Below are 15,749 nucleotides of genomic sequence, written 5' to 3'. Positions count from 1 at the left end.
GGTGCTAGCCTGCTAACACTCTTATCAGAAAAGCTGGCGGCGTTTGGCCATGGAAGAACGCCATTTAGCTGTTTGGTCACTCAAGGGAAAACTTAAGCAGCTCTAACTTACTTTCCTTTTCTTTGGAAAAAACTCCTAATGTCCATCTCTCGTCTGTAGAACAGTCAAAGAAGTATTTCTGCAAAAGCTGGACATTTTGACATTTGTCGCTGTCATCGATCCGACTCTCAGTCTCAAAATGCCAGCGTGAAGCGGCCGTGTGTGCAGGAAACCAGGAAAACATGGAGTGGACTTCTACTGGGTATTAGCCCTAATGAAAAAATGGAACGGACTTGACTGTGAGGCAATGGAAAGAACACGGCCATGCACTTATACTTTTGATGGCAAATGTGGGGGGGTCCAAACGACTTTTTCTTTAAGGTGAGGGGGTCGTGACCCCCCCCCAATTGTATTGTGGTGATGCCCATGGCTGTCCCAAAAACTCAACTCAAAGCTCTGTAGGGTACTGAGGGTGTTTTTGCACTCAGGAAGCTGAGGTTTCTGCACTGAAAATGAGTGCTGACAGTGCAAAAGGATCATTTTTGCTTCTTAATATTGTTTTTTTGACCATTTTTAAATGTTTAAAGCAAAACCTTCACATTTCAGATAATGTATTTAGCTTCCATGTGTTAAAACGTCAGCAGCGTGGAAAAACTTCAAACTTGAAAACAGCCCAACGACCACTTGCAGCATCTGTAACGACCGTTTCATGAGGTGGCAGCAGCAGAGCTGCGTTTAACTCTACAAATTTGATCCGTCATCACCGATCAAAACGTGCAGCAGATTACGGTGACTTCACCACGGCAACAGGGAGCTTCACCGTAGATACACACGGGTCTGTAAGCGAACAGACAAGTACCCTCGAGGGAGCGATAAGGCAAAAAGGATAACAGAAAAGGTGGTCGAGTCCATCGCTTTGGTCAACCAGCCCGTCTCCGTGGTGGAGAATTTGGACCCACACTATGCCCCGCCGTCTCCACGTTACACTACTGACACCGCTTTACTGGAGTTATGCAACAAAGAACGCGATAGCATACTAGAGGAAAGCAACTTCACCGCTGTTAGCTCCACTACAGACATTTAGAGCTCAGATGCTCGCCCCATGTTGCTGCTGAGTCTGAGAAATGAAAGTGAGGGGAGAGATGAAGCAGCTCTAGGGCACTTTAGAAACTGCACTGAAATTACAAGAGTGCCTTGTATTTGATATTTGGGTTTTATTCCAGTGTTCCAGCTCAGATTAAGCTGCTACATTTTAATACAGATTGTTGTTTGAATCTGTATGATTCAAACGTTTTTGATCCTATTCAAGTTAAACTGTTCACACCACTTTAAAGTGGAGTTGGGATGTTTTTAATTCATTTTTGAGTTCAGTTTTTTGTTGTGACTAAAAGAGTCAAGGTGACTTCTAAGTGGAATTTTAATATTTAAAATTCATTTATTGAATTCATGTGTTATAATAATAATAATAATAATAAACTTTATTTGTATAGCACCTTTAAAAGCAGAGGTTAACAAAGTGCTTTGACAATAAGCAGAATCACAATCACAAAGCATCAAACACAACGGCGAAACATCACAAGAAAGACGAAACCCCAGCAACAAGCCGACAGTGCAACTCCAACATCCCAAAAACTAGCTGAACGTTTACGCACAAAAAATGAGGATGTCAGTGAAGGAGGACATCATAAAAACACAGATATGAGACATCGTGTAATAAAAGTGAGGACCAAGAATAAAAATGAAGTAAAAATAAAAATAAAAACCCAGAATAACCTGGACTAATCCAGGCAACACAGGAACCAACTACATAAAAGAGACCTAAGGACCAGAAATGTAAAAGTGTTTAAAATATGAGGAAGAGACGGAAAGGAATAAATCAAAAGGTAAGGAGGGGAATAAAAGCAGTTAAATGTGTAGAGATTATTAAGGTAGAATACAAAATTTAAATTCCAGACAGTAAAAGATGTTAATCACGGTACTGATAATAGTCTGATAAAACCGATTAAGCTGTAAAAAGAGAGGGACACAATAAAAGCAGTGAAAGCAGGGGGGCTCTAAAAACCAAGTAAGAGAAGTGGACATATCACACAACATTCAATAAGCATGAAATACAGAGCTGAGAAGAGCAGATACAGGAGCTTTAAGGACAGATTAGACAGAGAAGTAGAGAAAAGGGAAAAAGATGGGACACAGTATAAGACAGAAGACAACATCACATAAAAACAAGTCTATAAAAATGAGTTTTAAGAAGTGATTATTGACTCTGTTACTCACCTCTAAGTGAATCTGAGGTTATTAGAGTTCACCTGTTGTCTGCTCAGGTCATTCAGCTGACCTCTTTAAGTGGACTCTGATTATCTGAATACTAAACTCTGCGCTAAGTGAATGTGTACATTTATTTTTTGACAGACGATTAAAGTGAAACAGCCATTACACCACTCTGAGCAGAAATGTGATTTTATGTTTTTTACAACAACACTGGCTGTACTGAGTTAAATGGAGTAAGTTTGAGATGTCTAGTAGTAACAACTGAAACTGTAATCTAGGTCATTAAGAGTATCGGATCGGGACTCGGTATCGGCCGATATTCAATATTAAAAGATCGGAGGCCAAACATGCTGATCGGGACAACCCTCCTCTCAACATAACTTCTGATCAAATACATCATCTATACAGCCTTACATTTATTTAGTGTTGTCCATTCAAACGCCTAAAGCCCTCATACGTCACTTTGATAATAACAGTAGAACATGAGAACATCACCACAGCACTTAAACACGGTCCTGGAGGACTAGCATGCTTTATCATCCGTAACACACCTCTGCTGTGTGCGAGTGTGAAGGCAGACAGTGATGGAGGATGGGCAGATGGCGACAGGGTCGGTCTTACCTTCTTTCCATTCGCCGTGGTACTCCTCGCCGTTGGAGTAGCTGAAGGAACCTCGTGTCAGGGTCATGGGTCCTGCTGGTACACCACAACAGCAGATCGAGGTCTAAACATACAAAGAGATTCCCTCACATTTCAGTCTGTCGAGGATTATTTTCTACTTTGAATACCGTGGAGCATGGTGACACGATTATGTGGTCAGGCAGGGAGAATGCTCTGTGGTTGGACAGAAAAATGACTGATGGTCACAACACTGAACTCTTCATAAGTTCATTCACAGATGCTGTGTCAATGATTTTAATCTTTTCCTCTAATTCTCTCTTTACTAAAGCTCCGCCCCCTTAAAACCCCTCTGCTGGCTGTGTAGTCACATGACAGGCAGCCAGGTGTCGTAGGCCACGTAGCCTGCTGGAGAAGAAGTCATGTGACCCATCCCATCCAGGCCGCTAAAACTCAAACACTGTGAAACGAGAGCAGCAAAGTTATTTTCTTCTTTTATACAACTGAATAAAATATTTTTGTCAGCAAGAAATAAAGGTGGTTATTTTCTACTTTTCTTGGAAAATTTGACTTTGTACAAAAAAACATTTTCTTTCAGCTGATGTGTGATTTGATTTCGATTGTTCCAATAATTAGGGCGATCAATCACAAATGATATTAAATCACAATGTGGCCTGCTGCAATTTTCAAATCACAGAATGTGCAATATTTCTTTGACCTGAAATCTGTGTGAAAATACCAGTTTAAAACTTTTTTTGCAGCAGAGACTAGGGCTGGGTATTAAGAACCTCACGATTTGATTCAATGTTGATTTAAATGCTTCAATGTCGATTCAGTGAGAAGAAGAAATACACAAATAACCTGTTAACAATTTTTAATAATCATTTTCATGCCCATGTGAACATATTTGGTAATTCACCTCACGTTTTTGAGCAATAAAACATCTGAAAATAAAAATGTGCACAATAATAACTTATCTGTGCATAAGGAGTACAAAAGTAAAAAACATGACATTTCTGTATAAACACTGAAAAAGTGAAGTGCATGTAAACTTAAATAATATTTCTGTCCTCTTGGAAATTGTGGTAAACCTCACATAACCTGATTATGGTTGGTTGCTGTTTGGTTGAGTGCGGCCTCCGTCCATACAACGCAAATCATACGCACAGCGACCCCCGCTGGCCAGGAGGTGAACTGATTCTGAGGACTTGCTGAATCAATATTGAATTTTGGGGGGGGGGGGGGTATTTCTTCATTTCTGTATGTTTTTCTTATTAAATATGAGAATAATATAAAAATTATCATTCCCTTTAATACAACAATTCATATCCAATTTGCAAAATAAGTCAGAATCATCACAATTAGATATTTTTCTAAATTGTTCAGCCCTGGTTTTATATAATATCATGTTGGCTATAGTATAGAATGAATTATTGATTATTTTTATTGGAAAATACATGAAATGAGGAACCTCAGAAATAATCGCATATCAAATCGCAATTGCAATATTGGCTAAAAAAAATCGCATTTAGATTAATTTCCCAAATCGTTCAGCCCTACCAATAAATAACCATGACTTGTTTATCTGTGCCTGTTCCTCTCATTATTTGTTCTAAAATTATACAAACAGAATAAACAGAGTCAGAGGTTAGGGGTGGGATAATCGTTCATTAATCACAATCAAGATAGAAAGTTTCATCACGTTTCATCAAAATTTAGATGAATCACTTTATGGCCAACTGCAGTTTTCAAACCACAGAAGGTGCATCACTTCTTCAATCTGAAATGTGTGACCAAAAATCAGTTTAATACGTTTTTCTGCAGCAGAGATTTTATACTCATCATGCAAACATAGAAGTCTTTTTTTATAGTCTACAAAAAAATCATACTCCTCTTGTTTTTGTTTTTTCTTCATCAAAATGATATAAACATAAAAACTATCATTCCCTTTAACACAGCAATTCATGTCGAGTTTGCAATAGAAGTGTAGATATTGAAATTAAATGTTTTTTTTTCTTATTTTATTGTCTAGCCTTAGTTGTATCTATTTGATATTATGCTGGTTAAAGTACAGAATGATTTATTGTTTGGGTTAGTTGAAAATTCACAATATGAGAAACTAAAAAAGAAATTGTATATCAAATCGCAATCCTGGAAAAAATAATCGCAGTTAGATTATTTTCTTAAATCGTTCAACCCTAGTAATGTACTGCATCTTTTTTTTACGTTTTATTTGGTAAAAAATAACAAGACAGACAAGTGATATTGAAGAGGTACATGAGAGACAGAGAGAGATGAGGAGAGGGAAGAAAATTTAAAAAAATAAATAAAATAAAAATGTATAGGCTATCTGTTAATATATAATCATAATATTAGAATTATAATAATAACAACATATATATAAAGAATGAATAATAATGCAAAAATAAAAATTAAATATACAAGGAACACATTAAGACAGCAATGCAGACTACTGGAGGCCTATAGCAAGGATTTTCCAGATGTAGAACTGTTGTGACATCAGATTGTTATGGTCAGTATGGGGGAGTTATATGCAGAGGGAAAAATAAAAAAATAAAAATAATAATAATAATAATATTTATATCAATGTTCACATTAGTAGTTATAATAATAATAATAACAGTAATGTTAATGATAAATAAAATTAATAATTAAATTATAAACTGAAATATATGTTTATTAATAATAGTAGATGGGATCAAAAAATTAATTAAAATAAATTTTAAAAAGTAAAAAAAAAAATTGACAAATTTAAAGAAAGAAATGCACAAAGAGCATACACTATACATGATTCATGTACTGCATCTTTTTTGTTCTCCTTAACAGTCGTCATCATCTACAATTAAATTCTCAAATTACATTTAATTCATAATTCATCAAATCTACCAGATCCATGTTTCACTTTTTTATTTGAACCAGAAGAAGAATGACTAAAACATTATTAGGTCATAGTGTTTGACGTTTATGATTTTTATAAGGAGGCAGTATTCAAAGGTTAGACGCTCCTTCTGTCCTGATTTAGGCTCTTTAGAGTTCTGTGATTTGCTGAATGTATGATTGGTGTTCTACGAGTAAATTTTCCTTTAAAAATGCTTTATTTAATGTTGCAAATAGCTATAGCAAAAGCAAACATGGTTTCATCCTGTCATAATCACAATAACATAAACTAGTACCTGTCTGCTGAGCTAGACCAGGTTACAAACTGCACAGCTTGTTGTTGGATCAAACTCATGCAGAGGCCGGTCAGCAGAAGTGCAGAAACGTCTTTTCTGTCATGAGCTTTAGCGCTCAAAATAAAATGTGGTCCAGTTCTGATTAAACTGCCACGACATTAAAATTACATCCGAGCTAATCGCTGCACTAACAGCAGTTATTGCTACCAACTAAACCCCGCCCCCACCTACTTCTACTCCAATCCCCTCTAAAGGCCCATTTATACTCCCTTTACGTACGAAAATGTATACGTCCTTTTCAACGATGTTACCGTCACTGCTCACACACTTTAAATAAAGTCCATTAAATAAAATCATCCATGACTGAAGTTGTCAGCTCTTCAGTTTGGTAACTGTCAAGTTTTGAATTAATGATGAATTAAAATTGAAAGAATTACATCCCAAATGCATTTAAACCACAGGTGTCAAACTCAAGGCCCAGGGGCCAAATCCAGCCCGTGGAACAGTTAAATCTGGCCCGCTAGATGATGTCATATTTTCCCATCAGTCTGAGGTCTGCAGATTCCCTCAACTATAAAAATGTGAACTTATCCTGATGATTTAAAGGGATACTTCAACATTTTGGCAAATTCGCCCAACATATAATTATGTAACATTACAACGCATGAAGCAAATACTCGGAACTATTTCTTGAGTGAACCACTGGGCGGAGTGACACAGTGCAGCAGCCGTGTCTGGAGTGTAGTTCCGGCTTTGCATTTAACTTTCAAACATCTCCGTCTGGTGATGATCCATGATTATTTCATAGCGTGGTGAATGTGCAGGTCACAACTTGTCCACGAGAGCGTTTTGGAGTTGTTGGATTGTGTATTTGATGAGTTTGATGAGGGAAAGCAAAAAAATACCGTCTGTCTCCATAGCGTTAGCTGTGCAGCTGGTTTAATGGTCCCCCCAGATCTAGAAACAGCTTTCACCGACAACTAAAGGAAACGAACCTGTTACTAAGACTATAGGAATTATGGCAATGGGTGAATCTGCCAAAAGGTTGAAGTATCCCTGTAAGATTTCCTTGTTAAGGCACAAAATCTGAAAAAGTAAGGAGTCAAAATATTTAGATAAGAAGTCAGGAATGTGGGAAAAGAAATTCATTTGTGTTTTAATTTCAGATTTTCCATTTAGCATCTCACAACCAGGACTCAAACTGAGGATTCTGACTTTTAATTTCATACTTTCAGCATTTACTCTCATAATTTTGACTTCTCATAGAACATTTAGAGCTTTAAGATTCATAATTCTAATTTTAAGTCAAATATTGACCTTTTTAACCAATTATTTTGTATTTTACTTCATGTTTTCAACTCCAAACTTTGACTTCATAATCTCATAGTTTGACCTTTTAGACTCACAATTTAAAATTTTGAATCATATTTTGACTTTTATTTTCATGATTATAAATTTTATTTAATATTTTGACTTTTTAAACTCATAATTTTGACTTCTTTCTGATATATTTGCCTTTAAAAACAATATTTTTCAATTTCAATTTCATGTTTTGAGCTTTTTGAACTGTTAAATTGACTTTTCTCAGGTTATGAGTCTTAAACTGATCTTTTTAGCTTTTTAAATGTCAGAATCCTTTATCATCAGTGTTCATTTTTTCTTTCATATTTTTTTACAGGTGAAACAACGTTGACAGTTTCCAGTTATAAAGGTGACCCTGTTTGGCCCCCCGGTTAGTCCTGAATCCAGAATCTGGCCCCTGCTGTGACTGAGTCTGACACCCCTGAGTTAAACAGTGAACAGCATGTTTAAAACACTGTTGTTAAAGACATATATTTACCTTTGTCATGTAATTAGTACCACAACCGAAGCAACAGGTACTGAGCATTACGGAAAATATTATTTAGGCTAAACATTCAGCTCATTAACTTTACTGAGCTCAGGAGAGTTTAACGTTTTATCCTACAACATAAAATACGTCTGAAACGTGCCCCACCTTTGAACTGTGTATCTGTTCACGTCTTAATAAAGGCGGATGCTAAAAGATAGCTAACAAGGACTACATACGTCATCATCTGGAGCTCGGCAACTGATGCTGCGTTCGATTGTACTCGGAACTCGGATAAATCCGACCTCCGGATCGGAAAAATGCAATAGAACGGCCCTTGAGCTCGGGACTCCGACTCGGGAATTCGGGTAGGATCCAAGCAGCCCGAGTCTGTCGGAATGACATAGCAATATGGCGTCGCACACCGTGAGAGTCATTTTCCCCTCAACCTTCACTTTAATGTGTCGTCTAATTTAGCGTTTGTGTAGCTACAGTGCAGGCCGCTGCACAGCTCGCTTTGATGCCCGTATAAGTTCAATGATGCGTGCAGGATTCCCCTCGCTGGTGCGTTCAAGTCATACGTACGCTTCTCTTTCTCTCTCTCCCTCAAGTAGCTAATATATTTCCCCAGCAGTAATTTTTGATCCTCGAAAAACATCAAAACAAACATCAGCTTACTGCGGTCGGCCATGTTTTCCGAGCTTATGCAATGAAACACATTTACCTCGGAAGTCGGAATTTCCGACCCCGATCTTTCCAAGTTCCGAGTACAATCGAGCGCAGCATGAGCCGTTCAGTTGTTTCAGCGTGTGATGACGTAAATTCAGTTGACCGTGTTGTAGTTCAATATAGCATGACGCTAGCTTTTTACTTTAGACAGTTAGATTGACGAACCAGATATGATGCTGATATTATCCATTTATGAAGATTATCTTTATCAACAAAACGTGTAAGTTTCATAAACTTTTATCAGACACAGAGCTTATTTTCAGCAATCATCCAAAAACCCATTTAAAAATCCCTAAGGCTCAACGCCAAGAAAACCCATGCTACGCTAACTTCTGGGTTTGCCTACAAAATTACGTCACGACCGCACCACTCTATCTGCACTGGATCAACATCTTTCAGGATTTCAAAGATTCTGACTACTTCTTAACCCCACACCTCTAATTACTGGCTGATAAATGCAGCAACCAGTCATGCAGGAGAGCGTCAGGGTGAATCCTGTTTTTACACAGGAAAATCAAAAATAAATTCCTGATTTCAAGATAGTAATGTCGTAAAAACAGGACATTTCAAAAATAAATAAAAAATAATGTTTCATGAGATAGTTATGTCGTTAAAAACATGAAATTTCAAAAATAAATACATTCCTGATTTTATGATAGTTATGTGGTAAAAACAGGACATTTCAAAAATAAACTCCTGATTTTACCATAGTTATATCATAAAAACATGAAATCCAAAAATAAATAAACTCCTGATTTTACCATAGTTATGTCGTAAAAACAGGACATTTCAAAAATAAACTCCTGATTTTACCATAGTTATATCATAAAAACAGGAAATCCAAAAATAAATAAACTCCTGATTTTACCATAGTTATATCATAAAAACAGGAAATCCAAAAATAAATAGATTCCTGATTTTATGATAGTTATATCATAAAAACAGGACATTTCAAAAATAAATAAAAAATAATGTTTCATGAGATAGCTATGTCGTTAAAAACAGGAAATTTCAAAAATAAATACATTCCTGATTTTATGATAGTTATATCGTAAAAACAGGACATTTCAAAAATAAATTCCTGATTTTATGATAGTTATGTGGTAAAAACAGGAAATTTCAAAAATAAATAAATTCCTGATTTTATGATAGTTATATCGTAAAAACAGGACATTTCAAAAATAAATTCCTGATTTTATGATAGTTATATCGTAAAAACAGGAAATTTCAAAAATAAATACATTCCTGATTTCATGATAGTTATATCGTAAAAACAGGAAATTTCAAAAATAAATTCCTGATTTTACTATAGTTATATAGTAAAAACAGGAAATTTCAAAAATAAATAAATTCCTGATTTTACGATAGTTATATCATAAAAACATGAAATCCAAAAATAAATAAATTCCTGATTTTATGATAGTTATATCATAAAAACATGAAATCCAAAAATAAATAAATTCCTGATTTTATGATAGTTATATCGTAAAAACAGGAAATTTCAAAAATAAATTCCTGATTTTACTATAGTTATATAGTAAAAACAGGAAATTTCAAAAATAAATAAATTCCTGATTTTACGATAGTTATATCATAAAAACATGAAATCCAAAAATAAATAAATTCCTGATTTTACGATAGTTATATAGTAAAAACAGGAAATTTCAAAAATAAATAAATTCCTGATTTTACTATAGTTATGTGGTAAAAACACAAAATCCAAAAATAAATAAATTCCTGATTTTATGATAGTTATATCATAAAAACATGAAATCCAAAAATAAATAAATTCCTGATTTTATGATAGTTATATCATAAAAACAGGAAATCCAAAAATAAATAAACTCCTGATTTTATGATATTTATGTGGTAAAAACAGGATATCCAAAAATAAATAAATTCCTGATTTTACTATAGTTATATCATAAAAACATGAAATCCAAAAATAAATAAATTCCTGATTTTATGATAGTTATATCATAAAAACATGAAATCCAAAAACAAATAAACTCCTGATTTTATGATAGTTATATCATAAAAACATGAAATCCAAAAATAAATAAATTCCTGATTTTACGATAGTTATATCATAAAAACATGAAATCCAAAAATAAATAAATTCCTGATTTTATGATAGTTATATCATAAAAACATGAAATCCAAAAATAAATAAACTCCTGATTTTACGATAGTTATATCATAAAAACATGAAATCCAAAAATAAATAAATTCCTGATTTTATGATAGTTATATCATAAAAACAGGACATTTCAAAAATAAACTCCTGATTTTACCATAGTTATGTCGTAAAAACAGGAGGATTGTTTTATGTTGAAGTGAATGCAATACGCCACCGTAGAGCATAGATATATAATATATGTATATTGTTTCTCAGTGTCGGTCATTGCTCCTGGTTTCTGTAATAGCAGCAGCTTGTTCTGCTCTGAACACACATGCACAGGTGCTCTTCTAGTCATCCCGCTGCGGTTTGTCACCAATGCTGTATTAATTTTAGACCTCTTATTCATGATAACAGAGTTTGTCCTCCTCTGTGCTCGGGGCTTGAAGTCTCCCCTCTCCCTCTGACAGAGGCCTGTTGGGGCCGGTGTAGAGCGGCTGTGTTTGCAGGGATATCCTCTCCTGTGGTGTCAGACTGGGGTTAGAGAATAACTGCCATCAAACAGACACTCTGGCTCCACAACAATAAAGAAGGCCCTGAATAACAGCTCAAACAGCATCAGGCACACTGTCAGATTAGAGGAGGAGGAGTGGTGTATCCCTCCATCTAATGTTGCCACAGTAACGGCGCCCAAATCCCTTTCATCCTGCCGGCATGACGCTGTCAGCCTCCCAAAACACAGACATACACGGAGAGAGAGGTGGCACGGAGGAAGAAAACAAACGTTTTACCTGTTTTATCTAAGAGCCACTCAGTCCTTTGTCTCTACATCACTGAAACAAAGCGGCAGTAGGAGGATTTCTGCTCCTCTCAGCGACTATTTCGCCTTTTCCGTAGCTTGCTAGTTCCCTGGCGGAGCTAACTCAGCGTCGCTACAAGTAAACGACATTTGATTGGCTGTCATTCCACAACCGCTTCTCAACGCGCGCTCCCATTGGCTGGTATTCCCCCGCTGGCCAGCCTTCAGCGGGAGACATCTTTGTCGAGGGCAGCGGGTTCAACGACTTAATTAGCCGGAGTGCTCCACCGTTAAAGCGCTTGCCCTTGCCTTTTTATGCGCTGCCAACCGTCTCTGTAGGATTGCGAACCGGCAGCGAGGCTCCTGTTAATGATTCTGTGTTTCAATCTGGTGATTAGAGCCGCGTTTTGGCGACTTTTATGGAGCTGATTTAGAGCGCTAAAACCGCTGCGCTGAGGTGATGACGGTTTGTTCAATGAGGTGATCCGGATTCAGAGCCTGCCAGGATTTCATTCAGTAAAAGGGAACAAGAGCCAAGGTGACCCACAGGAGGCAGAACTCCAACACCTTACGTTTTTATGTGTCAACTGTAAACCAGGGGCCAAATGAACACAGCGTCCTAAATTTCTAAAAGCTTCCTAACTGGCTCGTCACTGACTGAGGGAGGATACTAAGGGCTTAAATTAATAAGACAGGTGCATGTTTACATATTTCATGTTTGGACCGGTCTGCCTTAGTATAAGGTAGAAGTATTATTAGAATATAGTGAATTAATATTTAGATTATGAAAATATAATATGATTCTAGGGCTGGGCAAATAATTACAAAATAGATTAAATCACAATGTGGCCAACAACATTTTATGTTAACAGGCCACACTGGTCAAAAACTGACCAAAAACACCTAATGTATCAAATGAGATACAAAAAAATATACATGTTAAATTTTATGGAAATTTTGATTCTTTTGGATTTCAGTAGAAAGTGAAATAAACAATTCAGTCCCAAAAATTAGAATTTTCTGGCTATAATTTGTGTTTTCGGGCTTTAAGGGGTTAAATTAGGGTTTGCATTTTGTACAGGTGTATACCACATTTCAGCAACAAGGCAATTCAAAGAGCTTCACACAGGACATAAAAACAATGACATGGAAAAAATCCCATGGAGAGATCGGACAGTAAGCAGAACGGCTGCAAACATGAAATTTGGTCCCATGACATTAGAATTATAAGTGCAGGAGGCAAAAACATACAAGCCCAATTCCTGTAGAAAATGTAAACATGTAAATCTCATAAACCCTTATTTTATTCACAATGAAACATAAACAGTGGTAATAATGAAAACCAGCAGGAGGAGCATTTATAACTTGTTCATTGTAAACATGAGTGGATTTAGGCTGTTTGTTGATAAAAAACTATTGCTTTGCATTTTGAGCATTAAAAAATAATCAGCCATGATTAACCACACTGTTTTATTCCTGAATGGTGAGGGAGAATCAGCTCTGTCTTTGGGCTGAAACTAGACAAGAGTAGTCAAATATCAGACTGTTATCTGCTCACCAGTGAAACATTTCCCAACATTCATCAGCATATGAATAAAGTTTAAAGTGGAGAATCAGCTCATTTAACAAGGTGAAAATACATGGGGTCATATGAGGGGGCTGTTTGTCCAGTCTGACTGAGAGTCAGAACAGATACACCAAAATCTCTGATCATTTTATGATTTTAAGATGCCGAAATAAAAAATGTCATATTTTTTATGCATATAACTATTGGACGACCGTAAAACACTACCTTTGTGTTCAGACTTTAAGTTTAAAATCACAGATGACCCAAACTTTCACATTTACCTCTATCATTGGTGGGACATTTAGTAACCAGTATCATTATTGGAGCAAAAGCAACTAAATTCATTTGCCAACAGACTGAGGCCCCGTCCACACCGAGATGAAAACGATATATTGCCGTTTCATTTTGAAGAAGTTTTCTGTAAAGACGGGATCATTTCAGGAAATGTCTGCGTAACCACAGAACCACTGAAAATGCTGTAGTGCGTATGCCAAACCTGTATGTGGCGCTGTAACACTGTCACGGAAATGCATTAAGAGAGAAAAGAAGATCACAGAAAATGGCCCCAAACTTTCTCCTAGTTGTCCTTCTGGTTGTTCTCCACGTTGAATTTAAGAACATCTGGTGTGTGCGTTTCTCTGTGGCGGTAAAGAAGCATCAGAGTTTGCTGTCAAAGCCATAACAAGCTCGCTTCTGCAGCACGAACACATCCCTGTAGTCAGCCATGTTTGTTTTGGTCGGACCCACGCAGGCGTCATAAGGGCGCTACGCTGTGTGACGTAATCGTTTCAAGAAAGATGCAGATAGCCGTCCACACGGAGACGAAACAGTAGTCGTTTACAGATTTATGCACTCTGGGACCCGTTTTCAAAAAGTATCGTTTACAGTCACCCAAAACGCCGTTTTTTTTTTTTTCAACAGTTTGCGAGATCTCGCAAAAGTAGATTGAAATCATACCATAGTATGTACGTGATTGAGGGTTTTTGTAAATGTGATGATCCTCGGCTGAGTTACTATGGCGGAAAGGCCGAATCTGTGAATATCTCTTGAACTTTAGCAGAGTTCAAAATCGGCCTAAAATTTAAAGAAATTCAATCCACGCTTTGTCTCAGGCGTGCTCTTCGTCTCAGAGAAAGGCATTTGGAGGCATTCTGGGTGAAAGGGCTCTCGCCGTAACACTCGGATCTGCCGGGCCTGGCCAAATTCATCAGCAATCAGCTGTAATCCTCCGGACAGCTGCATGGGTACAGATGAGTGTGTGTCAAATGTTGTGTAGGCATTAAACCGTTTGACCCTCCTTAAAAAGCCAACAGTGCCCCCATTGATGAATATTCCATATGGCTTCAGTTTATCGGACGAATCCAAGTACCAGATGACGTGAGCTCCTTTTGCAAAGTCGTTCGTCTAGTTAAACGGCTCGCTTGTCCTGGATCCATCTCTAGTACGTTTTCTTTGCTGACACGTAATACTAGCTCTCTGCATTTGGCACACACCCATCTGTAGCTGTCCGGAGGATTGCAACTGGTTACTGATGAATTCGACCAGGTACGCCAGATCCAAGTAAGTTTTACGACTAAAGAGTCACATTTCACCCAAAATGCCTTCAAATGCCTTTCTCTGAGACGAAAATCATGCCTGCGACTAAGCATGGATTGAATTTCTTTAAATTTTAGGCCAATTTCAAAGTAAAATTCAATGAATCTCCCCCAGAGATGCTCGCCCTCCGTTGTTTTGGTTGGTTCGACCCAGAAGTAGTTACTGCTACGCCATTTAAATCTACTTTTGCGAGATCTTGCAAAACTGTTTAAAAAAAAAAAAAAATTCTCCCATTTTTTTCCTATGTCCCTTAAGGGGCTCCTTGGAAATTTGTATGAAACAGGATAAAATAAATACTGGGGGGGCCCTGCCCCTCCCTTAATAATATCCAAATGGTATAGTCCAGTGCCGCAAAATAATGGAAGTAAATTTTATTTAACCATAGTAAAATTATTGCTCATAAATGGGGAAATCATGGTTCAAAAATACATTAAAATGCAGAGATATTTGTAAAATTGACACAACATTTGATGCTTGGCCAGCTGGTTAAGGGGGCCACTGTGTAATATGCTTTCTGGGACCCCAAATCCCTCGCTACACCCCTGAATGGTGTCGTCTAGTCCAGTGGTTCTCAGCGTTGGGGTCGGGACCCCCATGTTTAAGAAAGTTCTTTTGTTGGAAGCTCTGAAGAAAGACAAGACAGGGGTCGGTCTCAGGTCAACAGCATTTATTCTGGTCACAGGTAAAGCACGTGCTCAGCGCTGAGGCCTCGGAAAAGTGAGCCCCGATACACAAAAGAGACGGACACTCGTCTTCTTGGGCCGTGCCCTGTACAATGGGTTGGTCTTTTATCCGTCCAGTTCATACTGGTCTAGGGCCTTCTTCTATCATGGGCTGCGCCAACCTTGTCAGCCCACGTATATTCACTCCTTTATATATCAAAATAGTGTGTGTGTGTGTGTGTTGGTTTCAGGACGAGTAGCTAACAAGCAGCAGAGGAGGCGTAGTTTTAGTAGCTACAGATATCTCCTGTTATCATCCTGTGCTCCTAA

The 15,749-nt window shown here is 37.2% G+C and overlaps 1 protein-coding gene across 1 annotated transcript in view; it reads right to left on the bottom strand.

Moving 5' to 3' along the window:
• LOC121509004 (MORN repeat-containing protein 4-like) overlaps window positions 1–11,673 on the bottom strand; it is a 40,839-nt gene extending 29,166 nt beyond the window's left edge. Inside the window, exons 1-2 of the mRNA XM_041786182.1 lie at window positions 11,587–11,673; window positions 2,929–3,031 (exon numbers count right to left, since the gene is read on the bottom strand). Coding sequence (XP_041642116.1) covers window positions 2,929–2,995 — 67 coding nt within the window. The 5' untranslated portion in view covers window positions 2,996–3,031; window positions 11,587–11,673. The remainder of the gene's footprint in view (window positions 1–2,928; window positions 3,032–11,586) is intronic.
• Between the last annotated feature and the right edge of the window lie 4,076 nt (window positions 11,674–15,749).

This window comes from Cheilinus undulatus, linkage group 4 (assembly GCF_018320785.1).
Source record: "Cheilinus undulatus linkage group 4, ASM1832078v1, whole genome shotgun sequence".
NCBI lineage: Eukaryota > Metazoa > Chordata > Actinopteri > Labriformes > Labridae > Cheilinus > Cheilinus undulatus.
The sequence above is the reverse complement of the archived record's forward strand: the minus strand, read 5'-3'. Positions and strand labels throughout refer to the sequence as shown.